At 40.7% G+C, this 26,030-nt stretch overlaps 1 protein-coding gene across 1 annotated transcript in view; it reads right to left on the bottom strand.

Annotated features, from left to right (window-relative positions):
• Window positions 1–409: 409 nt before the first annotated feature.
• Window positions 410–26,030, bottom strand: part of LOC138853156 (zinc finger protein 84-like) — a 218,064-nt gene continuing 192,443 nt past the window's right edge. Inside the window, exon 2 of the mRNA XM_070088157.1 lies at window positions 410–5,535. Within this exon, the coding sequence (XP_069944258.1) occupies window positions 3,228–4,715 (1,488 nt within the window). The 5' untranslated portion in view covers window positions 4,716–5,535 and the 3' untranslated portion in view covers window positions 410–3,227. The remainder of the gene's footprint in view (window positions 5,536–26,030) is intronic.

The raw sequence follows: 26,030 nt of genomic DNA, 5'->3' as shown, positions 1-26,030 counted from the left end.
CCATTAGCACAACATTTTCGTATGTAGATGCCTTACGAATTTCGTCCCATAGAAGTTTACTGCACTCCCTATCAAGATTTGGGGCCCTGTAAATCACACCCAAAATTAGTTTTTCTCGGCCCTCGAGAAGCTGTAACCAAACAGATTCAGTGGCTGACGCTTCTAATTTAATATCTTGTCTAACACAACAATTTAAATTGTCTCTGACATACATCGCTACTCCACCACCTTTCCTGTTGACCCTGTCAGTGTGGAATAATTTATAGCCTTGTATGTGACATTCAGAGGGCATCTCTCTATCTTTCAGATTGAGCCAGGTCTCTGTTATAGCAATAATATCTATGTTTCCTGCACTTGCAATTAATCTTAGCTCATCTATCTTATTTCTAACACTCCTGCTATTAGTATAGTAAACCTTAAGGGAGCTAGTCCCTTGCTGCCCTCTGCTGTCCCCCTTTGTTTGCTGACCTGTTTTATTGTCTTTATTTATAACTTCATGCTGAATGCCTTTTATACATTTACTGTTTCCAACCCTAGTGTTGCAACCTGCTTGTTTCCCACACACACCCATACCTCTATCTTCCATCAGTTTAAAATCATAGGCATTTCACCAATGGCCTTCTCAAGATGATCAGCCATGATGTAAGTATTACCCCTAGACAAATAAGGCCATTAAGTAAAAGCTACCCCACACTAGAACATGTAGTGAGAACCTTACTATCAAAGTAATAAGGGATAAACCAACGTAACATGGGGGCTTGACCGGGAGAGTTATTTGACTGCTAAAATAACTCAAAACATTCTTTGAACTATATGTGCTGGTATGGGGTAATAACAGTTGCATGTTTCTGGTAGAAGATTTACCAAGGTGGGTCAGTGGAAGTGTTGTTTTCATATATTAGTTTATAGGTTGTTTTTCTCCTAAGGTGAGAGGAAGGTTGAGTAAAACATTTTTGTTGTGGTTATGGTAAGTGCTATGTGCATTAAGTAAAAGCTACCCCACACTAGAACATGTAGTGAGAACCTTACTATCAAAGTAATAAGGGATAAACCAACGTAACAAATTCCCAGTTCTATTACTAACATAATGTAAGTTAGTGTAAATTTGTTTTCTGGCATTTACATGCATTTATAAATAAGGGGAAAAAAATGGCGTTCTGCTGTCTGGTGATGTCTGCTTTCCGGCGATCGCCTGGAACCTAACCTACCATATAAGTGGGGCCCCTACTGTTCATAAACTATGCAATAAATTTAAAACACTTGAAATTCTAGAAAGTTTCCAGATATAATGGACAGACATGGAGCTCATGGGGGACGTAAACAAACAGTGGCACAAGGAGACCATATTAGCCAGTCAGGCAGGGAGCCGTACAACAAGTTTTGGTTATAATTTGAAATGTATGTTTTAGCAAAATGCCATAAAGTGAAATGTTGTAAAGGAGGGCTCTCCTGTACTTTATATTAGTTGTTTTCTGTACACGAGACTGCTTTTATTTTATAAAATATAAAATATATTGTGAACATTAATATAACTTATCTTCTCTATGAACTTCTTATATGATTTACCTGACTGACATTTCATAAATATTTATCACTCTGAACACTGATATTGTACAGTGGACCCCCGCATACCGATTTTAATCCGTGCAAGAGGGCTCATTGGTATGCGAAATAATCGGTATGCGAATGAATTTTCCCCATAAGAAATAATGGAAATCAAATTAATCCGTGCAAGACACCCAAAAGTATGAAAAAATTTTTTTTACCACATGAAATATACATTTTCCTACACACAAAGAGAAGGATACATGCACAATAGTAGAGTAGTACATGCACAGTATATATTGTGCATGTACTAGTCTACTAAATGAAGAATAAATGACACTTACCTTTATTGAAGATGCAGCAATGACTGATGAGACACTATGTCCTGGGAGTGCCTTTTCCTCCTGAGTACTGTAGGTCCTGTTTGGCATTTTCTTCCAGAACAGGCCTTATCACACTGTGTATGTCACTACGATTCTTAAATCTCTCAAACCAACCTTTGCTGGCTTTAAATTCACCAATATGAGCACTAGTTCCAGGCATTTTTCCCTGTTCACCTGGGTGTTAGTCGACTGGTGTGGGTTGCATCCTGGGAGACAAGATTAAGGACCCCAATGGAAATAAGTTAGACAGTCTTCGATGACACTGACTTTTTTGGGTTATCCTGGGTGGAAAATCCTCTGGGGTTAATTGTTTCTTGGTATATTCTCAATAAGCCACACCAACAACAGTGCTACAGCAGCAGCAGACGATGCTACAGCAGCAGCAGACGATGCTACAGCAGCAGCAGACGGTGCTACAGCAGCAGCAGCAGCAGACGATGCTACAGCAGCAGCAGACAATGCTACAGCAGCAGCAGACGATGCTACAGCAGCAGCAGACGATGCTACAGCAGCAGCAGCAGCTGACAGTGCTACAGCAGCAGCAGACGATGCTACAGCAGCAGCAAACGATGCTACAGCAGCAGCAGACGATGCTACAGCAGCAGCAGCAGCTGACAGTGCAGCAGTAGCAGCTGTACCACCAATAGTAGCGATGGTTGATTGGGGTTCATTATACAACCTGGCCAGCTCGGAGACACGCACTCCACTTTCATACTTATCAATGATCTTTTTCTTCATCTCTATAGTAATTCTCACCCTTATTGCTGTAGGGCTGGCACTAGAAGCTTTCTTGGGGCCCATGGTCACTTATTTTCCAGATAAAATCACCAAAAACTCTGTAATAATACGAAATGTTACGATTGTATGCTTGGATGCTACCGCGGAGGCTGGCTGGTAAACAATGCCACCGGCGGAACATGTGAGGCTGGCTAAGGCGCACATTGGACGCGTCTCGGACGAACAGCGGTGAGCGGGTTTTTGAGCGGTATGCGAGGCAAAATTTTTGCTATTAAAGTGAGCGGTATGCGGAATAAACGGTATGTGATGCCAACGGTATGCGGGGGTCCACTGTATATCCCTTGTATAAGAACATAAGAATGGAAGAACACTGCAGGCCTACTGGCCCATGCAAGAAGGTCCTTATCAAAATGACCTCTACCCAAAGCTACCTAAGAATTTACTCCTGTACCCAATGGCACCAATCAAACCCAGCCCCTCTCACTCATATATTTGTCCAATCTCTTTTTTTTAAAGCTACTCATGTCTATGTAACTAAAATATTCCTGATATATTACATACTTAACATGTTTTATCTCCTGTATGTACTCGCATATGTGTCACAAGACTGCCTCTGTGACTAAAATATTTCAGACACTCTGAACACTGATATGGTTTATCTCCTGTATGTACTCGCATATGTATAACAAGACTGCCTCTTTGATTAAAACATTTCAGACAAACCGAACATTGATATGGTTTATCTCCTGTATGTACTCGCATATGTCTCATAAGACTGCCTTTTACACTAAAACATTTCAGGCACACTGAACACCGATATGGCTTATCTCCTGTATGTACTCGCATGTGTGTCAAAAGACTGCCTTTTACACTAAAACATTTCAGGCACACTGAACACTGATATGGTTTATCTCCAGTATGTACTCGCATATGTTTCACAAGATGGTCTTTTACACTAAAACATTTAAGACACTCGGAGCACTGATATGGTTTATAACCTGTATGCACTCGCATATGTGTCACAAGATGGCCTTTTACACTAAAACATTTCAGACACTCAGAGCACTGATATGGTTTATCTCCTGTGTGTACTCGAATATGTCTCACAAGATCACATTTCACACTAAAACATTTCAGACACACTGAACACTGATATGGTTTATCTCCGGTATGTACTTGCATGTGTGTCACAAGATTGCCTTTTACATTAAAACTTTTCAGACACTCTGAACACTGATATGGCTTTTCTCCTGTATGTACTCGCATGTGTGTCAAAAGACTGCCTTTTACACTAAAACATTTCAGGCACAATGAACAATGATATGGTTTATCTCCGGTATGTACTCGAATATGTTTCATAAGATGGTCTTTTACACTGAAACATTTAAGACACTCAGAGCACTGATATGGTTTATCACCTGTATGTACTCGCATATGTGTCACAAGATGGCCTTTTACACTAAAACATTTCAGACACTCAGAGCACTGATATGGTTTATCTCCTGTATGTACTCGCATATGTCTCACAAGATTGCATTTTACACTAAAACTTTTCGTACATACTGAACACTGATACGGTTTATCTCCTGTATGTACTTGCATATTATGTCTCACAAGATTGTATTTTACAGTAAAACATCTCAGACACTCAGGGCACTGATATGCTTTATCTTCTGTATGTACTCGTGTATGTCTCACAAGAGCACCTTTTACACTAAAACATTTCAGACACTCGGAGCACTGATATGGTTTATCTCTTGTATGTACTCGCATATGTGTCACAAGACTGCCTTTTACACTAAAACATTTCAGACACACTGAACATTGATATGGTTTATCTCCAGTATGTACTCTTATATGTGTCACAAGATGGCCTTTTACTGTAAAACATTTCAGACATTTAAAGCACTGATATGGTTTATCTCCTGTATGTACTCGCATATGTGTCACGAGATGGCCTTTTTGACTAAAACATTTCAGACACTCAGAGCACTGATATGGTTTATGCTCTTTATGTTTTTTCATATTTTTCAAAAGAAGGTATTTCATTTTAAAATATTTTAGTCATTCAACAGAAAGTATAGGAAATCTTCCTTATATACTCTCATGTGTATTTCAAGATCTTTTTTTTAATTATTTTGGATACAGAACACAGTTTTCCTTATGAACATATTTCCATGTTATGTTATTTTTAGTGAAAAGTTTTCCTTCTTATGAGCAGTAATAAAGTTTATTTTGTGTGTTAAAAGACTAGCATAATTTTTGTTGTGCGTGTTAAAAGATTAATATATGTACTACAACACTGCAGATACACTCAACAGCATTTTTATTTTCTCTTCTCTTTACACACATTTTTTTGAAAATTTTTAATTACTGTATTACTAACTTGTATTTTTCTATGAACTGCGATGCAACTGTTAGATAGAATTCCCAATATTAAAAGGAAAATGGTTTAATTAGTAATACTTAGCTAGTTAAAAAATTACAAGAATATCAAGTGATGTCCTTCTTGAAGTACTGAAGATACACCCTGGTAGTCTTCCACAAAATACTTCTGCAATATCAGTTGTTGTTCAAAACATTTACACTGGTGCTTCTCAAAATACTGAAGATGTAGTGCCTGGGAAGATACAACCTGGTAGTCTTCCACAAAATACTTCTGCAATATCAGTTGTTGTTCAAAACATTTACACTGGTGCTTCTTGAAATACTGAAGATGTAGTGCCTGGGAAGATACAACCTGGTAGTCTTCCACAAAATACTTCTGCAATATCAGTTGTTGTTCAAAACATTTACACTGGTGCTTCTCGAAATACTGAAGATGTAGTGCCTGGGAAGATACAACCTGGTAGTCTTCCACAAAATACTTCTGCAATAGGAAGATGAGTCAGTTTAGTACTATATTCCACCATTACCAACACAACATATTGAACTAAAAACAATTTTTTGTTTTCTCTGTTATCAATGTTTCACTAAATAAAATTGTCACTTTTAACCTTTAAACTGACCAAACGTAAATCTACGTTTTCACTGCCAGCGCTCTGAATGTTTTTTTTAAATTAATTAAAGAGGGCAATTTTCTGTGTGTTATAAGCCAAAAAAAAAAAAAATTTATAAGATCAGTACTTACCGAGATGTAAGACCATAAAGTTGGTGCTGGATGCTCATCTGACATCAACATGGAGTCCTACCGCTTGCAGAAGTGTTGCCGATATACCATTTTTCTCGTTTTTATTTTGATTTATATAATTTTTATGTTTTGATAATTACACTTTATAAGAGTTCTTGTGACTTCATAGCCAATCTTGGTTCTGACACTAATATTAGGTACTGAAATAGTACTCAAATAGTCACAATCACACTGACAGGTGTACATTTTCACCTGCCTTGGTCATATACTATTGTCTAGAAATATATACAAAGTATTTATAGGTCACAGCAATGTCTTAGACATGTTGGAGTATATGCGAAACTTCTTGAAGCATGGTGTTTATGACAAGTGTCACTAAACTACTGACAGGGTAAGTAGTGGAGTGACACAATGATAGTACACTGCTGCAGGGAACCCTGGCTTTGCTTTCATTGTTACACACAAACAAGTATGTCTGTCTAGCTCTGCATATCTGTTTTTCTGTCTGTCTGTGAGTCTCAGTCTTTCTGTCTGCCTTTGAGTCTCGGTCATTCTATCTGCCTGTATGTCTGTCTTTCTGTCTGCCTGTGTGTGTGTGTCTTTCTATCTGCTTGTCTCTCAGTCTTAGATAGCAGCTCATAAACCAACAGGTATTACACATGATGCAGTAGCCACATCTGATTCTTGATGAAGTGAAAATGCATATTAGTTGCCCCCGAGTTGCAAGTCATGTTTATGTCTTATCTACAAGCACTGTATACCACTTCACGTGGAATTTTTGGGTTATCCTAGGTAAGTTACACTATGTATTATAACTGTACTTATGTGTACATGTGAGAGAGACAGAGCTAGACACAGACAGAGATACAGACAGTGATATAGACAGAGATATAGACAGATAAAGATATAGGCAGATAGACAGAGAAACAGACAGATACAGACAGAGATGGCCAGTGGTATAAAAAGTGAAAGGATGTTGCACAAATGTTACACATGGGTTATTATCGAGGTTTTTGATATATCCTCGACCACTTGTGGCCACATCCATCGCTTTCCTCTTAAAAGGGGAGTGTTAATATGACATGAAATCAGTGAATCCTTGGCGTTTACCATGCTATTTGCCACAAGGTACTAAAAGGTCCCAGATTTTTGTAATACTGTGCACACCGAGTGCTAAGACCCATTCTATACTGACCAGGCATCTCAGGCCAATCATGCCAAATTTGGAGGCAGGAAAAATAAAATGTAGATCTATGTTTGGAGCACTAGCAGTAAAAATGTAGATCTACATTTGGACAATTTAAGAGTTAAATATAGAAGGGCCCCATTTATAAGGCAGGTTAGGTTCCAGGCTGCTGCTGTAAAGTGGAAATTGCCATAAAGTGGAACACTCTTCTTTTTCCATGTACAAATGCATATAAATTCTAGATAACAAGTTTTCACTAACATATATTAAGTTAGCAATAGAATTAGGCATTAACCCTATCAGGGTCCAGAGGCTAAATTTCAAAGTGCACACCAGGGTCCAAGAATTTTCAAAAAAAGATTTTGTTATTTTTTCTTATGAAATGCTAGAGAATCTTTTTCTGAAGGTAATAAAACAAAAATTACGAAATTTGATGAAAAACTGACGAAATTATGCTCTCACGAATTTTGAGGTGTCAGCGATATTTATGAATCGGCGATTTTGCCGACTTTGACTCTCATTTTAAGACAATTACATTATTCCAGTTGGCCAAATTCTTAGCTATTTCACTAGTATTACTTCAATTCTATCGATTGAGCACAAGAAATCGCCAAGTCAACTGTTTCAACTACAAAATAAAGTGACTGGAAATTGGCAATTTGGCCAATTTAACACAAAGTTCAAAATATTCCAATTTCAAAATAGGGTCCAGAATAAGCAATGTAGGTATTCCTGGCGCTAAGCTAACATTTCCTCTGTTCATTAGTTATGTTTTCAGCCTTTACAAATTAATTCCATTTTGATTTTTTATTTACATAATGAATATTTATTCAAACCAAAAAAATAGAAGATTTACTCTTATGCAATATGGTAATAATTGTATAAATATCATCACCACATTTGTGAATGTATATTAGACCCACCAGCCGGCATGTATTAGACGTGTGAGGTTGTTTGTTTACTCTTGAACATCGGCAAAAATTTAACATTTTCTCTATTTTGAGCTCAGTTTCAAGTCATTTCCAGTGCTAAAACCAATCAAAATCATCTCTATTTTTGTAATATGTCTTCCATTCTATCAAATGAGACCAAGAAATCGCAAATACAACTATAAAAACATACGAAAAAACACTGCAAAATCGCTGTTTTAACCCTTTGGGGGTCGGCAAGTCCTGTCAGAGACTTGTTCTCAGGGTCGGCTAAATTTAAAAAAAAAAAAATTATTTTTTCTTCTGAAAAGATAGAGAATCTTTTTCCAATCATAATGACACCAAAAGTATGAAATTTGATGGAAACCTTACGGAAATATGGTCTCGCGAAGTTAGCGGTCTCGACGATGTTTACGCTCTGGTGATTTTGCCCACTTTGGGCCCTATTTTCGGCCAATTCCAGTGTACTAGTCAACAAAAATCATAACTATTTCGCTAGAACTCCATTTTTTCTATCGAATGAGTACAAGAAACCACTCATTTACCGATTTCAACTATCCAATTCAGTGGTCAGAATTTAGCAATTTTGCCAATTTCACACAAATTTCAAAAGATGTCAATTTCTGAATAGAGTCCAGAATAAACAAGAAAGACATTCCTGGCACTAAAATAACATTTCCTCTGTTCATTAGTCACATTCCCACACCCCTCTTACGTTCTTTTGCTTTCCACTTTGAATTTTTATTCTCACAAAAAACAAAATAGAAGATTTACTTTTATGCAGACTACTGCATTAGTGTAGAAATGGTATAAATAATATCAGTGCACTTGTGAAAGAATATTAGACTCACCAGTTGATGTGTATTGGACGCTTGGCATGATTTGTTTACTTTTGATCTTTGGTAAAAATCAAACATTTCTGCTACTCTGAGCTCAATTTCAAGGTACTTTTCATTGAAAAATCAGTCAAAATCATCTCAATTTCTGTAATATGTCTTTCATTCTATAAAATGAGACCAGGAAAACTAGAATACAATAATAAATACCATACAAAAATATAGTGCAGATTCGTTGTTTTACTCCAAAAACACGATCAAAGTTTTTTTTTTCTCATTACGCACTGTGTGCTGCAGGATTTTTTTTATACTGTGCACACTGACCACATAGACCCATTCTTTCATATGTAGGCCTACCAGCTTTCTCTCACTAGATTTGACGGCGCTAGAATTTATGCGTGTAATAATGTTGGTAGAATTACCGACAATATGTAAAGTAAAAGGACACAAGTGCAACTAATGTGACATTTTATTGTGGCAACGTTTCGCTCTCCAGGAGCTTTGTCAAGCCTATCGGCTTGAGAAAGCTCCTGAAGAGTGAAACATTGCCACAATAAAATGTCACATCAGTTGCACTTGTGTCCTTTTACTTTACAGAATTTATGCGTACTAGTACGTCAAAAACCCCTGCGCGTAAGCTGTACTAGTACGGCCGAAACCCTGAAAGGGTTATTAATCGAAAATCACGGACTCAGTTTTTCTCTCATTATACACTTTGTGCTGCAGGATTTGTTTTATGTGGTGCACACATACCACATAGATGTATTCTCTCATATCTAGGCGCAAATTTACCACTCACAGCTTTTCAGAGTGAGCTGAGCTCATGGCGTAGATCTACGGTTTGGACCCTGAATGTAAAGCCGTAGATCTACGACACGGACCCTGAAAGGGTTAAAAAACAATGAAACAGTAAAATACACATAAAGTACACTCATTACTTACCTTAAAATATTTGTAGTCTTAATGTAGGGTGAGAGGAGTAGTATTTATAGTACAAAATCAGGTGTCGTAGGTATGGTAGCCAGCCAAACCACCCCACCCACTTAACATTTAAAGCGTCCCAGAGTGATAAAGTGCATATACAGTTCACTCATTACTTACCTTAAAATACAGTGGACCCCCGCATAACGATCAGCTCCCAACTCGACCAATTATGTAAGTGTATTTTTGTAAGTGCTTTTGTAGGTGTATTTTTGGGGGTCTGAAATGGACTAATCTAATTCACAATATCTCTTATGGGAACAAATTCGGTCTATAAAGGCACTCAAACAGACTTCTGGATTGAAATAACATCGTTACCCGGGGGTCCACTGTATTTATAGTCTTAACCGTTTCAGGGTCCGTAGTTCTACGACTTTACATTGAGGGTCCAAACCGCAGAACTACGCCAAAATTCTAGTGCTGTCAAATTTAGCGCGAGAAGGCTGGTAGTCCTACATCTAAGAGAACGGGTCTGTGTGGTGTGTGTGTACCATAAACAAAAATTCTAAGTGCCCACATGGCATTGTGGGAACGCCACCTCAGTAAGCTTTGTTCACCATGCCTCGCGGAGAGACAGCTCTCATTCCGAGGTGAAATGGGATGCTCCTCTTCCTAACTGATAGTTCTGACTCTGATAGAAGTGGAAAAGAGGAATTCTATGGCTCTGATCAATTAGTGACCGAAAGCAATGACCAGGATATCGAAAATATTATTATTATTATAATCAAAAAGAAGCGCTAAGCCACAAGGGCTATACAGCGCTGCAGGGTAGGGAAGGAAGCAAGGGAATTGGATGGCAGGAGGGAGGGGGGATGATCAGCAGGTTACAGAAAACAGCGGGGCAGGGGATAGTACGGGGGTAGAGGGTAGCAAGAGATACAAGTAGAAAGGGCTGAAAGTATCAGAATTTGTGAAGTAAGTCAGTCGTTGTCAAAAAGTCAATAAGAGAGTCCGGATGAAAGGTGGGTCCATCAGCGAGAAGGGAAGGTAAAGAGAGAGCAGCGGGGCGAAGACGACGACAGAGGTAAATTCTGCGTGCTCGTTGATAAAGTGGGCAGTCCAACAGAATGTGGCTGACTGATAATGGAGCTTGGCAATTCTCACAGAGAGGAGCAAGACGCCTCTCCATGAGATATCCATGAGTAAGACGAGTATGGCCAATGCGAAGACGGGAGAGAGTAGTCTCCCAGCCTCGACACTGGTGATAAGAAGACGGCCAGTAACCTATACTCGGTTTAATAGACTGAAGTTTGTTGCCGAGCATAGTAGACCAACGTTGTTGCCAACGGGTGTGAAGGTGGGAAGATATTACAGCAAAATAGTCCGTACATGGAATACCTCTGTAAGAAACTGGTAGGTCATGTACTGCTGACCGCGCAGCAGTGTCTGCCTGTTCATTGCCCTGTACGTCAACATGACCAGGGACCCAACAAAAAACAATATCTTTATGCTTAGTAAAGATGCGGCGTAGCCAAAGTTGGATACGGAGGACTAAGGGGTGAGGTGTATCAAATTTTTGTATAGCCTGTAAAGCACTAAGGGAGTCTGAGACAACCACAAATGATGACACAGGCATAGATGCAATACGGATAAGTGCTGTAAGGATGGCATATAATTCAGCAGTAAAAATACTAGCTGAAGATAGTAAATGCCCTTGTACGACGCTGTCCGGAAACACTGCTGCGAATCCTACGCCGTCAGAAGACTTAGAGCCATCTGTGTACACAGCAATGGCATGAGAATGAGAGTGAAAGTGGTCAAGAAAAAGAGAGCGGGAAGCGACCGTAGACAGTTGGGCTTTCGAGCAAGGGAGGGAGAAAGAACAGACTCGAACAGCTGGGACCTCCCAGGGGGGTAGGGAAAAGTGAGATGCTACATGTACATAGAAAGGTGGTAGTTGAAGAGAAGACAAGAGCGAATGAAGGCGAAGAGAGAAGGGACGGAGTAAGCAGGGGCGGCGAACAAATAAAGAATGTCTACTAATATCAGTGACCATTCTATAAATGGAAGGATTGCGGAGATCATGAGAGCGTACATAGTAGCGCAGGCAATGGGCATCACGGCGATCGGATAAGGATGGAATGTTCGCTTCTGCATAGAGGCTTTCGACAGGGGAAGAGCGAAAAGCACCAAGGCATAAACGTAATCCTTGGTGATGAATGGGGTTAAGGCTAGAGAGAGTAGCAGGAGATGCCGCTGAATAGATCTGGTCACCATAATCAAGTTTCGATAAAATAAGGGTGGAATGTAGGTGAAGGAGGGTTCGACGATCAGCTCCCCACGAAAGATGAGCAAGGGTTTTAAGAAGGTTCAGCCGGCTGTGACAAGTTGCCTTCAGAGAGGTAATGTGAGGTTTCCAGGATAACCTACGATCAAAGAGGAGGCCCAGAAACTTGACTGTATCACGTTCAGGGATACGTGAGCCATAGAGGTACAAAGGATGATCAGAGATGACAGAGCGTCTAGTGAAAGTGATTTGGTGGGTTTTAGTGCTGGAAAATTTAAACCCATGTGTGGTGGCCCAATTGGAAACACGGTCGACTGCATGCTGGAGAGAAACTGTAAGGAGGTGACAGTCAGCGCCTGCACAGGCAATAGCGAAGTCATCAACATAGAGTGATGACCAAATATTTGATGGAAGACTAGAGGCCAAATCATTAATAGCTAGGAGAAAAAGTGTTGTGCTCAGAACACATCCCTGGGGGACACCTTCAGCTTGGACAAAGTCCGGGGAGAGCACATTATTAACCCGAACACGGAAATGCCTGTCAGTTAAAAAGTTCTTAAGGAAGGATGGTAGATTGCCTCGAAGGCCTAAGGAGTGGGCTTGGGCTAAAATATTATACCTCCAAGTTGTGTCATATGCCTTCTCAAGGTCAAAAAATATGGCAATAACTGAGTGGTTATTCGCAAAGGCATTACGAACATACGTATCCAAGCGCAGTAAGGGGTCTATGGTAGAACGTCCCTTACGAAAGCCATATTGACGAGTGGAGAGACTGTTGTGTGTCTCTAAATACCACACTAAACGTCTATTTACTAGACGTTCCATTACTTTGCAAACTGCACTGGTAAGAGCAATGGGACGATAGTGGGAGGTTTCATGTCCCGTAGTGCCTGGTTTGCGGAAAGGGAGAACAATGGCGGATTTCCACAGCTGTGGAAGAACTCCTTGTGACCAAATAAGATTGTAAAGGTGTAATAGGACTGCAAGGGCTGACTGATGTAAATGTTGTAGCATACGAATATGAATGTCGTCGGGCCCAGCTGCCGATGATCGACAAGCTGAGAGTGTTGCCTCCAGTTCTTGAAGTGTAAAAGGCACATTATACTGTTCTTCTCTGAGAGAAGAAAAGTCCAAGGGTGCTAACTCTCTGGCAGACTTTGAGGAAAGAAATGAGGGGCATAGATGGAGTCCCTGAGAAATACGGACCAGATGATTGCCAATTTCATTGGCAACATCTAGTGGGTTTGCTATATCAACACCGGCAACCCGCAGAACAGGAGCCGGGTCAGGAGAATATTTACCACTCAGTTTTCGTACTTTTTTCCAGACTGCACTCATAGAGGAAGCAGAGGTGATGGTGGAGACATAATCTCGCCAGCAAGTGCGTTTAGCGTCACGGATGACACGGCGAGCGATCGCACGCTTCTGTTTAAAATCAAGGAGTCGCTCTGTGGTTCTATTGTACCGGTACCTGCCCCATGCAGCGCGTTTCAAACGTACTGCACGAGCACAAGCAGGAGACCACCAAGGCACGCATTTCTGAGAATGCCTGCCCGAAGTTTGGGGTATAGAATGAGAAGCTGCGGTGAAAACGGAGGACGAGAAGAGGTGTAAAAGCTCATCGATGGAGGACGAAGAAGGAACCTCTTTAAAAACAGTCAGGTGTGAGTAAAGGTTCCAATTTGCCCGATTAAATTGCCAGCGTGGGGTGCGAAGAGGTGGCGAATATGAAGGGGAAGTAAGAATGATTGGGAAATGATCACTGTCATGTAAGTCCGGGAGAACAGACCAAGTAAAGTCTAATGCGGCGGAGGAAGAGCAAACTGAGAGATCGATGCAAGAGAGAGTATGAGTCCGAGGATCAAAATGGGTGTGAGTACCTGTATTTAAAACATGGAGGGGGTGGGTGGCAAGAAAAGCCTCTAACTGAATTCCACGGGAATCACAGTGAGACCCTCCCCAGAGGAAATGGTGGGCATTAAAATCACCAAGTAACAGAATCGGTGGCGGTAATGACGAAACAAGGAAGGCAAAATCCGGAATAGATAATGCCCGAGAAGGAGAGAGATATAAAGAACAGAGCGTATACCACCTATGTAAGTGGATACGGGCTGCTGTGTAATGCAGCGAAGTATGAACAAATAGCTGATGGTACGGAATATCAGTGCGGAGAAGAAGGGCACTTTCATTAAAGGTCCCATCAGGAAAAGGATCCGAAGAATACAATAAATTATAGCCTGAGATGTGAGAAATAACAGCAGAGTGTAATTTTGGTTCCTGTAAGCAAACACCAACAGGGGCAAACTGGGAGAGTAACATCTGAAGCTCACCCCGATTACCCCTGAGGCCGCGTATATTCCACTGTAAAAAGGCCATGATTGGCAATGATAAAGATACTTGAAATCCACAGGTAAGGGTTCCTACGGACTAGAAGGGTTAGAAAAGTCCACATGCGGAGGCAGTGGAAAATGTTCAAGCAGCGAAGGAACGGTGCGCTGTGAAGAAAGGAGTTGCGCAGATGGAGCAGAGGAGAGAGGAAGAGCGGAAGGTGGATCAGTGTCCATTGATGGTTTGGTCTCTGCAATATATTCAGAGATTGCTTCAAGTGTTTCGGAATTCAGAGATGTCGTATGGGAGACAATATTGGGAATGGTAGGGGGAGGATGAGTAAAGATTGGAACTGTATTGGACTGTACCAAGGTAGGGGGGGGCGAAAGGGTGGAGGGAACTGGAGAAGCGTGGCAGGGGACAGAAGAGACAGGAACCTGGGAGGTGGCAGAAGAGGAAGAAACTTGGGAGGGAACAGGGGAGGAAGGTACATTACGAGGAGGAGGGTGAACCTCTGCACTTGTAACTGAGCCAGTGAGAGGGGAAGAACTAGGGACAGAGACAGGGAGGGTAAAATGAGGAGGTGGAAGATGGGTAGGAGGTGTTACCGGACCTTTTTTTGACTTTTGAGAAGTAGAGGGACGATTGGGAAGAGGTGTCGTACGAGGTCTCGTCGATACTGAGGCTTGTAAGAGAGAACTCGAAGAAGCGAGATTAGACTGAGGCGTTGAAGTAGGGACGTCTGAGCCGAGGACAGCAAAAGGATTAGATACAGGAGTGATTATGGGAGAGGTAACCACAGAGGTGGGTGTAGAAGATGGGATACCAGAAGTGGGGGGACGTTTTGAAACACGGGAATAAGAAACACGTGGGAGTCTCCCTTGGAGGCGGAGATGAGAAACTGCCATGGCATAAGGGAGACCTTCTGTCTCTTTGAGGTAACGGATTTCCCGCTCGTTTAAATAGACCTGACAACGGCGAGAGTACGAAGGGTGAGCCTCATGACAATTAAGGCAAGAGGGAGATCGATTGCAAGACGTATTAGAATGGTCATCGGCACCACAGACTGGGCATTCGGCGATAGATCTGCAATATTTCGCTGGATGGCCAAATCGCCAGCAATTTCTACACTGTTGTGGTGTAGGGATCACCTTTCGAACTTGTAACCGATGTCCTGCTATATAAACGGAGGATGGGAGTTCTCGGCTGTCAAAAGTTAAACGAGCCACATTGCTAGGGTATCGTCTCCGCCCACGGGCAGGAAGAACGTAAGTGTCTACCTTGAGGATTGGGAGATCTTGGAGTTCCAGCTGTTCTAGAATGTCGGTGCCACATGTCTGGAAATTTTGTTGAACTATGGTATGGGGCAGAATAACGGTACCACTACAAGAATTGAGGGAATGATGTTTTTCAAGGGTGACAGGAACAGTATCTATATGGGTAAGACGAGAGAGCTCACGAGCCTGGGTAGCATTCTGTACGGTAATGATGCGCGTACCGCTCTTAAGAGCATGAAAAGAAATATCTTTACCAACATGGCGTAGGAGTGCCTTGCCAATACTATGGTCAGAAAGATAGGCAGTAGAGGAAGTTGGTCGTAAAGTGAAGAATTTAGTCCACTGTTCAGTCTGAAACTGAGCGTGGAAAGGTAGTGAAGGACGTGTCGATCGTTTCTGAGAAGAACGAGAAGGTGAAGGTGGAGAAGTATCATCAGCAGGTAATTGTCGTTGACGTTTAGGCGTGGGACCAGAGTTGGTCCGACGTGAAACGGGTCGGCGATTTGAAAATTGCCGCACCGTAGAGGGAGAGGCCGGAAGCATAGTCAGAGGAGAGCGAAGGTCTGATAAATCGAAGGAGTCAGTCGAGGCCTCAGTACCTGAAGCGGGTGAGGAAACAGCACCGGCAATAGGTACAGAGGCATGAGGAATGTCTGAAGAGTGGTCCAAAGACGAGGCGGGGTCAGAACGGGGTGCGGTATCAAGAAGGGGCCCGGGGGTACCAGGTTCATGGACTAGGGCTGCCATGGTTAGGTTACTTCTTTCTTTTTGTTTTTAAGAAAAAAAAAGAAAGAAGAAAAGAAAATAAAAATAAAAAAAAGAAAAAAAAAGGGGGGACCGGGGAGGGATAGTTCCCAGGAGGGATGAAAGGGCCAGAAATCTCCCTCCGCGCCCAAGAGGACTCGACACCGCTAGTAGCGCAGATGCAGCATGGAACCCGTGCCATACCCTACCCTTCATGCCAGTAAACCAGCAATCTGGGATAGCAACCTCACATCTGCCGAGCTACCTCGGTGGACAAAAGAGAGGGCGGCCGGATATCCGCCACAAAGCATACCTCCTTCAGCCACCACCCCCGGAATCCGAAAGGTGGCTTCCAGAGCTACACCCGTCGCCCAAAAGACACCCAAAGCTACTCCGGGATACCGGAGAGGGATCGGGACATCCCTAGGCAATCCAGATTCCACGGCAAACTACGCCACCGCCAAGAAACCTCAACGGAATGGGATGGACCCCGGTGTCCCTTCTCCTACCTAGGAACTAGCGCGCCTGTGGGAGAAATCCCAAAGGACAAAAAGAGGAAGGGCAAAAGGGAGGAGTGGGGAGGAGGAGGAGGAAAGGAAAAAGGGGAGGATGGGGAGGATGGGATAGGGGAGGGGAGATTGGGGGGTAATTAGGTTCGGTCTGAGGAAGAAGACCGATAGGTCTAATTCCTCAGACCAAGAGCCTCTTCACCACGCCAAGGAGCCCCCCTTGAAGAGGATATCGAAAATAGTGCAGAAAATCCTGATGATCCTCAATCTTCTATCTCTGGTGTGGGCACGTCTCAGTCACGTTCAGTTGTACCTCGTCGCAAGAGAAAACTAATATTTTTGCGTGGCCAGGCTTCAGACTTCAGTGATGATGATGATAGTGATGTGGGCTGTGATTTTATTGCTCTTGATGATCATTTGAGTAGTGATTGTGATGAATCATATTCACCAGTGAAGTGTCGGTATATACGCCGCCGCATGCACTCAGGTACTGTTCCTTATGCAGTACCAAAGGGATGGAGTACATCCCATGGCCCTATCCCAGGAATAAACAGTGAAAGTGAGGATGATGTGGCTACATTTGGCATGGATAGACCACAGGCATCAGTAGGTGGTGGTATTGGTGGTGATAGTGGTGGTGGTGGTAGTGCCACAGCCATGTATGACTCACCAACCCAGGCTGGGACCCACACCGCTGACTCATCATATCAAGAACAAAGCAGAGCGTCATCCACCACCACACCACAACTACAACCACAACCAGCATATGATGATGATAGTGATGCGGACTGTGATTTTATTGCTCTTGATGATCATTCGAGTAGTGATAGTGATGAATCATATTCACCAGTGAAGCATCGGTATATATGCCACCGCATGAGCTCGGGTACTGTTCCTTATGCAGTGCCAAGGGGACGGAGTACATCCCATGGCCCTATCCCAGAAATGTTTTTGTCTCTGAAACAAAAGTTCAACAGGTACTTTCATCCATTTAAGAATCTCGTAATTGACGAATCTTTGATTTTGTTCAAAGGTAGACTGTTGTTCAAGCAGTATATACCGAGCAAGAGGAAACGCTTGGGTATAAAACTGTTTGTACTCTGTGACTGTGACAGTGGCCTGGTATTGGATATTACTGTATAAACAGGAAGTTAAACATTGAAAGGTACCAGGATGTTATTGGGTATCTCAGGTGATGCAGTGAGAAACATGATGGCACCTTATCTTGGTAAGGGGCATACATTATATACTGATAACTGGTACACAAGCCCTTTACTCTGTGATTTCTTGCAAGTGAACATGACAGATGTGTATGGCACAGTGCATTCTGATTGTAAACATATGCCCAGGTTCAATGCAGGCACTCGTGCTGGTGAAGTGCAGGTATTTACTGCCAATGACATCATGGCATTACGGCAGCATGACAAACGAGATGTCACATTGTTGACAACCATTCACCCTAACGAAATGAATGACGGTGGCAAAGTTGATAGAGTGACTAATGAACGTATTCAAAAACCAGTAACAGTGATTGATTATACACAAAACATGCATTTGGTTGACAAATGTGACATGCAGATTGGCTTTGTCGATTGTGTTCGTAAGAGTTACAAGTGGTACATGAAACTTCTTCCATCTCCTGGACATTTCAATGCTCAATAGATATAACATGTACCAAATAAAGACCGGCAACAGACTACCGTATGGTGAATTTTGTGTGTCTATTGTCAGACAACTCGTAATAAAGTACCAGGTAACAACACCTGCTATACAAAACCATCCTCAAACTCCTCAGGAAATACCCAAGTATTTGAGGAGGGAAGGTGATCACTTCCTAATACAGCTTCCTACAACTAAGAAGAAATGGGCTCAGAAGAGATGTGTTGTTTGTGAACAAACAAAATGAAGGGAACAAAGACTTTACCTTATGTACAATGTAAAGTGTTTGTATTATAATAATAATAATAATAATAATAATAATAAAATACAATACTGTTTAGCTCTCAATATAATGCAAGCTTTCTCTCTCTCTTTATCCCCAGAAATATTATGTACACATTTTATTTGGTGTTTAACTAGAGAAAATGTTATTCATTCTAACACTTCAGCAAGGTGACCAGAGAAGCATCTCATATTTATGTTAATTTATTCTACTGTGGGAGTGTATTTATCATGTTTATATGCTACTAGTGTTTATTATATAATTTTGAAAAAATATCAGAGATGGATTATTGAAAATGAGCATACTAATGTAATATACGACATTTAAAGTGCCCCTGAGTGATTATTATTGTGCAGTATTACAGTAGAGCCCCACTTATATGGCAGGTTAGGTTCCAGGCTACTGCTGTAAAGCAGAAATCTCTGTAAAGTGAAACACCCTTTTTTCCACTTATAAATGCATATAAATACTAGATAGGTAGTAGGTTGGTAGACAGCAACCACCCAGGGAAGTACTACCGTCCTGCCAGATGACTGTGAAACAAAAACCTGTAATTGTTTTGCATGATGGTAGGATTGCTGGTTTCTTTTTCTGTCTCATAAACACGCTAAGATAACAGGGATATCTTGCTACTCCTACTAACACTTTGGTCACACTTCACAGACACGCACATGCATATATATATATACATACATCTAGGTTTTTCTCCTTTTTCTAAATAGCTCTTGTTCTTTTTTATTTCTTCTATTGTCCATGGGGAAGTGGAAAAGAATCTTTCCTCCGTAAGCCATGCGTGTCGTATGAGGCGACTAAAATGCCGGGAGCAATGGGCTAGTAACCCCTTCTCCTGTATACAATTACTAAAAAAGAGAAGAAGAAAAACTTTATAAAACTGGGTTGCTTAAATGTGCGTGGATGTAGTGCGGATGACAAGAAACAGATGATTGCTGATGTTATGAATGAAAAGAAGTTGGATGTCCTGGCCCTAAGCGAAACAAAGCTGAAGGGGGTAGGAGAGTTTCAGTGGGGGGAAATAAATGGGATTAAATCTGGAGTATCTGAGAGAGTTAGAGCAAAGGAAGGGGTAGCAGTAATGTTAAATGATCAGTTATGGAAGGAGAAAAGAGAATATGAATGTGTAAATTCAAGAATTATGTGGATTAAAGTAAAGGTTGGATGCGAGAAGTGGGTCATAATAAGCGTGTATGCACCTGGAGAAGAGAGGAATGCAGAGGAGAGAGAGAGATTTTGGGAGATGTTAAGTGAATGTATAGGAGCCTTTGAACCAAGTGAGAGAGTAATTGTGGTAGGGGACTTGAATGCTAAAGTAGGAGAAACTTTTAGAGAGGGTGTGGTAGGTAAGTTTGGGGTGCCAGGTGTAAATGATAATGGGAGCCCTTTGATTGAACTTTGTATAGAAAGGGGTTTAGTTATAGGTAATACATATTTTAAGAAAAAGAGGATAAATAAGTATACACGATATGATGTAGGGCGAAATGACAGTAGTTTGTTGGATTATGTATTGGTAGATAAAAGACTGTTGAGTAGACTTCAGGATGTACATGTTTATAGAGGGGCCACAGATATATCAGATCACTTTCTAGTTGTAGCTACACTGAGAGTAAAAGGTAGATGGGATACAAGGAGAATAGAAGCATCAGGGAAGAGAGAGGTGAAGGTTTATAAACTAAAAGAGGAGGCAGTTAGGGTAAGATATAAACAGCTATTGGAGGATAGATGGGCTAATGAGAGCATAGGCAATGGGGTCGAAGAGGTATGGGGTAGGTTTAAAAATGTAGTGTTAGAGTGTTCAGCAGAAGTTTGTGGTTACAGGAAAGTGGGTGCAGGAGGGAAGAGGAGCGATTGGTGGAATGATGATGTAAAGAGAGTAGTAAGGGAGAAAAAGTTAGCATATGAGAAGTTTTTACAAAGTAGAAGTGATGCAAGGAGGGAAGAGTATATGGAGAAAAAGAGAGAGGTTAAGAGAGTGGTGAAGCAATGTAAAAAGAGAGCAAATGAGAGAGTGGGTGAGATGTTATCAACAAATTTTGTTGAAAATAAGAAAAAGTTTTGGAGTGAGATTAACAAGTTAAGAAAGCCTAGAGAACAAATGGATTTGTCAGTTAAAAATAGGAGAGGAGAGTTATTAAATGGAGAGTTAGAGGTATTGGGAAGATGGAAGGAATATTTTGAGGAATTGTTAAATGTTGATGAAGATAGGGAAGCTGTGATTTCGTGTATAGGGCAAGGAGGAATAACATCTTGTAGGAGTGAGGAAGAGCCAGTTGTGAGTGTGGGGGAAGTTCGTGAGGCAGTAGGTAAAATGAAAGGGGGTAAGGCAGCCGGGATTGATGGGATAAAGATAGAAATGTTAAAAGCAGGTGGGGATATAGTTTTGGAGTGGTTGGTGCAATTGTTTAATAAATGTATGGAAGAGGGTAAGGTACCTAGGGATTGGCAGAGAGCATGCATAGTTCCTTTGTATAAAGGCAAAGGGGATAAAAGAGAGTGCAAAAATTATAGGGGGATAAGTCTGTTGAGTGTACCTGGTAAAGTGTATGGTAGAGTTATAATTGAAAGAATTAAGAGTAAGACAGAGAATAGGATAGCAGATGAACAAGGAGGCTTTAGGAAAGGTAGGGGGTGTGTGGACCAGGTGTTTACAGTGAAACATATAAGTGAACAGTATTTAGATAAGGCTAAAGAGGTCTTTGTGGCATTTATGGATTTGGAAAAGGCGTATGACAGGGTGGATAGGGGGGCAATGTGGCAGATGTTGCAAGTGTATGGTGTAGGAGGTAGGTTACTGAAAGCAGTGAAGAGTTTTTACGAGGATAGTGAGGCTCAAGTTAGAGTATGTAGGAAAGAGGGAAATTTTTTCCCAGTAAAAGTAGGCCTTAGACAAGGATGTGTGATGTCACCGTGGTTGTTTAATATATTTATAGATGGGGTTGTAAGAGAAGTAAATGCGAGGGTCTTGGCAAGAGGCGTGGAGTTAAAAGATAAAGAATCACACACAAAGTGGGAGTTGTCACAGCTGCTCTTTGCTGATGACACTGTGCTCTTGGGAGATTCTGAAGAGAAGTTGCAGAGATTGGTGGATGAATTTGGTAGGGTGTGCAAAAGAAGAAAATTAAAGGTGAATACAGGAAAGAGTAAGGTTATGAGGATAACAAAAAGATTAGGTGATGAAAGATTGAATATCAGATTGGAGGGAGAGAGTATGGAGGAGGTGAACGTATTCAGATATTTGGGAGTGGACGTGTCAGCGGATGGGTCTATGAAAGATGAGGTGGATCATAGAATTGATGAGGGAAAAAGAGTGAGTGGTGCACTTAGGAGTCTGTGGAGACAAAGAACTTTGTCCTTGGAGGCAAAGAGGGGAATGTATGAGAGTATAGTTTTACCAACGCTCTTATATGGGTGTGAAGCGTGGGTGATGAATGTTGCAGCGAGGAGAAGGCTGGAGGCAGTGGAGATGTCATGTCTGAGGGCAATGTGTGGTGTGAATATAATGCAGAGAATTCGTAGTTTGGAAGTTAGGAGGAGGTGCGGGATTACCAAAACTTTTGTCCAGAGGGCTGAGGAAGGGTTGTTGAGGTGGTTCGGACATGTAGAGAGAATGGAGCGAAACAGAATGACTTCAAGAGTGTATCAGTCTGTAGTGGAAGGAAGGCGGGGTAGGGGTCGGCCTAGGAAGGGTTGGAGGGAGGGGGTAAAGGAGGTTTTGTGTGCGAGGGGCTTGGACTTCCAGCAGGCATGCTTGAGCGTGTTTGATAGGAGTGAATGGAGACAAATGGTTTTTAATACTTGACGTGCTGTTGGAGTGTGAGCAAAGTAACATTTATGAAGGGATTCAGGGAAACCGGCAGGCCGGACTTGAGTCCTGGAGATGGGAAGTACAGTGCCTGCACTCTGAAGGAGGGGTGTTAATGTTGCAGTTTAAAAACTGTAGTGTAAAGCACCCTTCTGGCAAGACAGTGATGGAGTGAATGATGGTGAAAGTTTTTCTTTTTCGGGCCACCCTGCCTTGGTGGGAATCGGCCGGTGTGATAATAAAAAAAAAAAAAAAATAAATAAATACTAGATAACAAGTTTACACTAATATATACAGTGGAACCTCTACTTACAAGTTTAATCCATTCCAAGACCTTGCTTGCATCTCGATTTGCTCATTTGTTGAGTCAATCTTCCTCATTTAACCCTTTCAGGGTCCAGAAGCCAAATTTCAATGAGTGCACCAATGTCCAAGAGTTTTCAAAGAATAATTTTGTTATTTTCTCTTATGAAATGCTAGAGAATCTTTTTCTGAAGGTAATAAAACATAAAGCACAAAATTTGATGGAAAATTGACGAAATTATGCTCTTGCGAATTTTGATGTGTCAGTGATGTTTACGAATCAGCAATATTGCTGACTTTGAATCCCATTTTAGGCCAATTACATTATTCCAGTCAGCCAAATTCTTAGCTATTTCACTAGTATTACTTCTATTCTATCGATTGAGCACAAGAATTCGCCAAGTCAACTGCTTCAACTACAAAATAAAGTGATCGGAATTTGGTAATTTGGCCAATTTAATGCTAAGTTCAAAATACTCCAATTTCAAAATAGGGTCCAGAATAAATAATGCAGGCATTCCTGGCACTAAACTAACATTTCCTCTGTTCATTAGTTACATTTTCAGGCTTTAGTAATGAATTCCATTTTGATTTTTTATTCACATAATGAATTTTTATTAAACCAAAAAATAGAAGATTTACTCTTATGCAATATTGTAATAATTGCATAAATAATATCACCACATTTGTGAACATACATCAGACCCACCAGCATGCGTGTATTAGACGTGTGAGGTCATTTATTTACTCTTGAACATCGGCAAAAATTTAACATTTCCGCTACTTTGAGCTCAGTTTCCAGTCATTTCCAGTACTAAAACCAATCAAAATCATCTCTATTTCTGTAACATATCTTCCATTCTAGCAAATGAGACCAAGAAATTGCAAATACAACTATAAAAAACATATGAAAAAACACTGCAAAGTCGATTTTTTAATCGAAAATTACGGTCTCAGTTTTTTTCTCTCATTATGCACTATGTGCTGCAGGATTTGTTTTATGTGGTGCACACATACCACACAGATGTATTCTCTCATATCTAGGCCAAAATTTACCACTCACAACTTATCAGAGTGAGCTGAGCTCATGACAGATCTACGGTTTCGACTCTCAACGTAAAGCCATAGATCTATGGCATGGACCCTCAAAGGGTTAAACTAAATGAAATGGAATTAATCCATTCCAGTGGAATTCCAAGCATGACAAAATACTTCAATATTTCCCTAATATCAACTCTACAGCTTATTTATCGATCACAATTAACCCTTTCAGGGTCCAGTGACCAAATTTCAAAGCGTGCGCCAGGGTCCAAGAATTTAAAAAAAAAAAAAATTGTTATTTTTTCTTATGAAATGGTAGAGAATCTTTTTCTGAAGATAATAAAACAAACAGTACGAAATTTGAAGGAAAATTGATGTAATTATGCTCTTGCGAATTTTGATGTGTCAGCGATATATATGCATCAGCGATTTTGCTGACTTTGACCCCATTTCAGGCCAATTACATTATTCCAGTCGACCAAATTCTTACCTATTTTGCTAGTATTACTTCGATTCTATCGATTGAGCACAAGAAATCGCCCAATCAGCTGTTTCAACTACAAAATAAAGTGATCGGAATTTGGTAATTTGGCTTATTTAACGCAAAGATCAAAATATTCCAATTTCAAAATAGGGTCCAGAATAAATAATGCAGGCATTCCTGGCTCTAAACTAACATTTCCTTGTTCATTAGTTACATTTTCAGGCTTTACAAATGAATTCCATTTTAATTTTTTATTCACATAATGAATTTTTATTTAAACCAAAAAAATGGAAAATTTACTGTTATGCAATACTGTAATAATTGTATAAATAATATCACCACATTTGTGAACGTATACTAGATCCACCAGCTGGCGAGTATTAGAAGTGTGAGGTCATTTGTTCACTCTTGAACAGTGGCAAAAATTTAATATTTCCACTACTTTGAGCTCAGTTTCAAGCCATTTCCAGTGCTAAAACCAATCAAAATCATCCCTATTTCTGTAATATATCTTCCATTCTATCAAATGAGACCAAGAAATCACAAATACAACTATAAAAAAAACATACGAAAGAACACAGCAAAGTAGCTGTTTTCATCGAAAATTATGGTCTCAGTTTTTTTTTCTCATTATGCACTATATGCTGCAAGATTTGTTTTATGTGGTGCACACTTACCACATAGATGTATTCTCTCATATCTAAGTCCAAATTTATCGCCCAGAGCTTATATGAGTGAGTTGAGCTCATGGTGTAGAACTACAATTTGGACCCTCAACTCAAAGACGTAGAACAACAGCACGGACCCTGAAAGGGTTAATCTAATATGACATAATAAACAATAATAACCCTTTGACTGTCACAACCCCAAATCCTGAAGTGTCTCCTGGTGTCGAAGAATATTAAAAAAAAAAAAAAAAAAAAATCTTATGAAAATGTTAAGATTAATTTTCTAATCATTTTAAGCCCCAAAACATACTTTTGCGATCAGTACTTATGGAGATATAGAGGAGAAAAGTTGGTGGAAAATGAGCCACGTATGGCAACAGCCGCAAATGCCGCTCACCTGGTAAACTTTGGTTTACTTGCATTCCAAGGTTTCTTGTTTTTTTTTCACTATTTTATTTTTTCACATAACTTACGTGGCCTGTGAGACCAAAGTAAGGGTCAATGTATATATATCCACTTGTTGTATACAACACAATAAGCACACCAACATAATTATCAATATATTTAAAAAACTTGTTTATACATTTACTAAAAAAGAGAAGAAGAAAAACTTTATAAAACTGGGATGCTTAAATGTGCGTGGATGTAGTGTGGATGACAAGAAACAGATGATTGCTGATGTTATGAATGAAAAGAAGTTGGATGTCCTGGCCCTAAGCGAAACAAAGCTGAAGGGGGTAGGGGAGTTTCAGTGGGGGGAAATAAATGGGATTAAATCTGGAGTATCTGAGAGAGTTAGAGCAAAGGAAGGGGTAGCAGTAATGTTGAATGATCAGTTATGGAAGGAGAAAAGAGAATATGAATGTGTAAATTCAAGAATTATGTGGATTAAAGTAAAGGTTGGATGCGAGAAGTGGGTTATAATAAGCGTGTAAGCACCTGGAGAAGAGAGGAATGCAGAG

This window comes from Cherax quadricarinatus, chromosome 24 (genome assembly GCF_038502225.1).
Source record: "Cherax quadricarinatus isolate ZL_2023a chromosome 24, ASM3850222v1, whole genome shotgun sequence".
Lineage (NCBI taxonomy): Eukaryota > Metazoa > Arthropoda > Malacostraca > Decapoda > Parastacidae > Cherax > Cherax quadricarinatus.
Note: the sequence above shows the minus strand (reverse complement) of the source record. Positions and strands in the feature narration are given on the sequence as shown.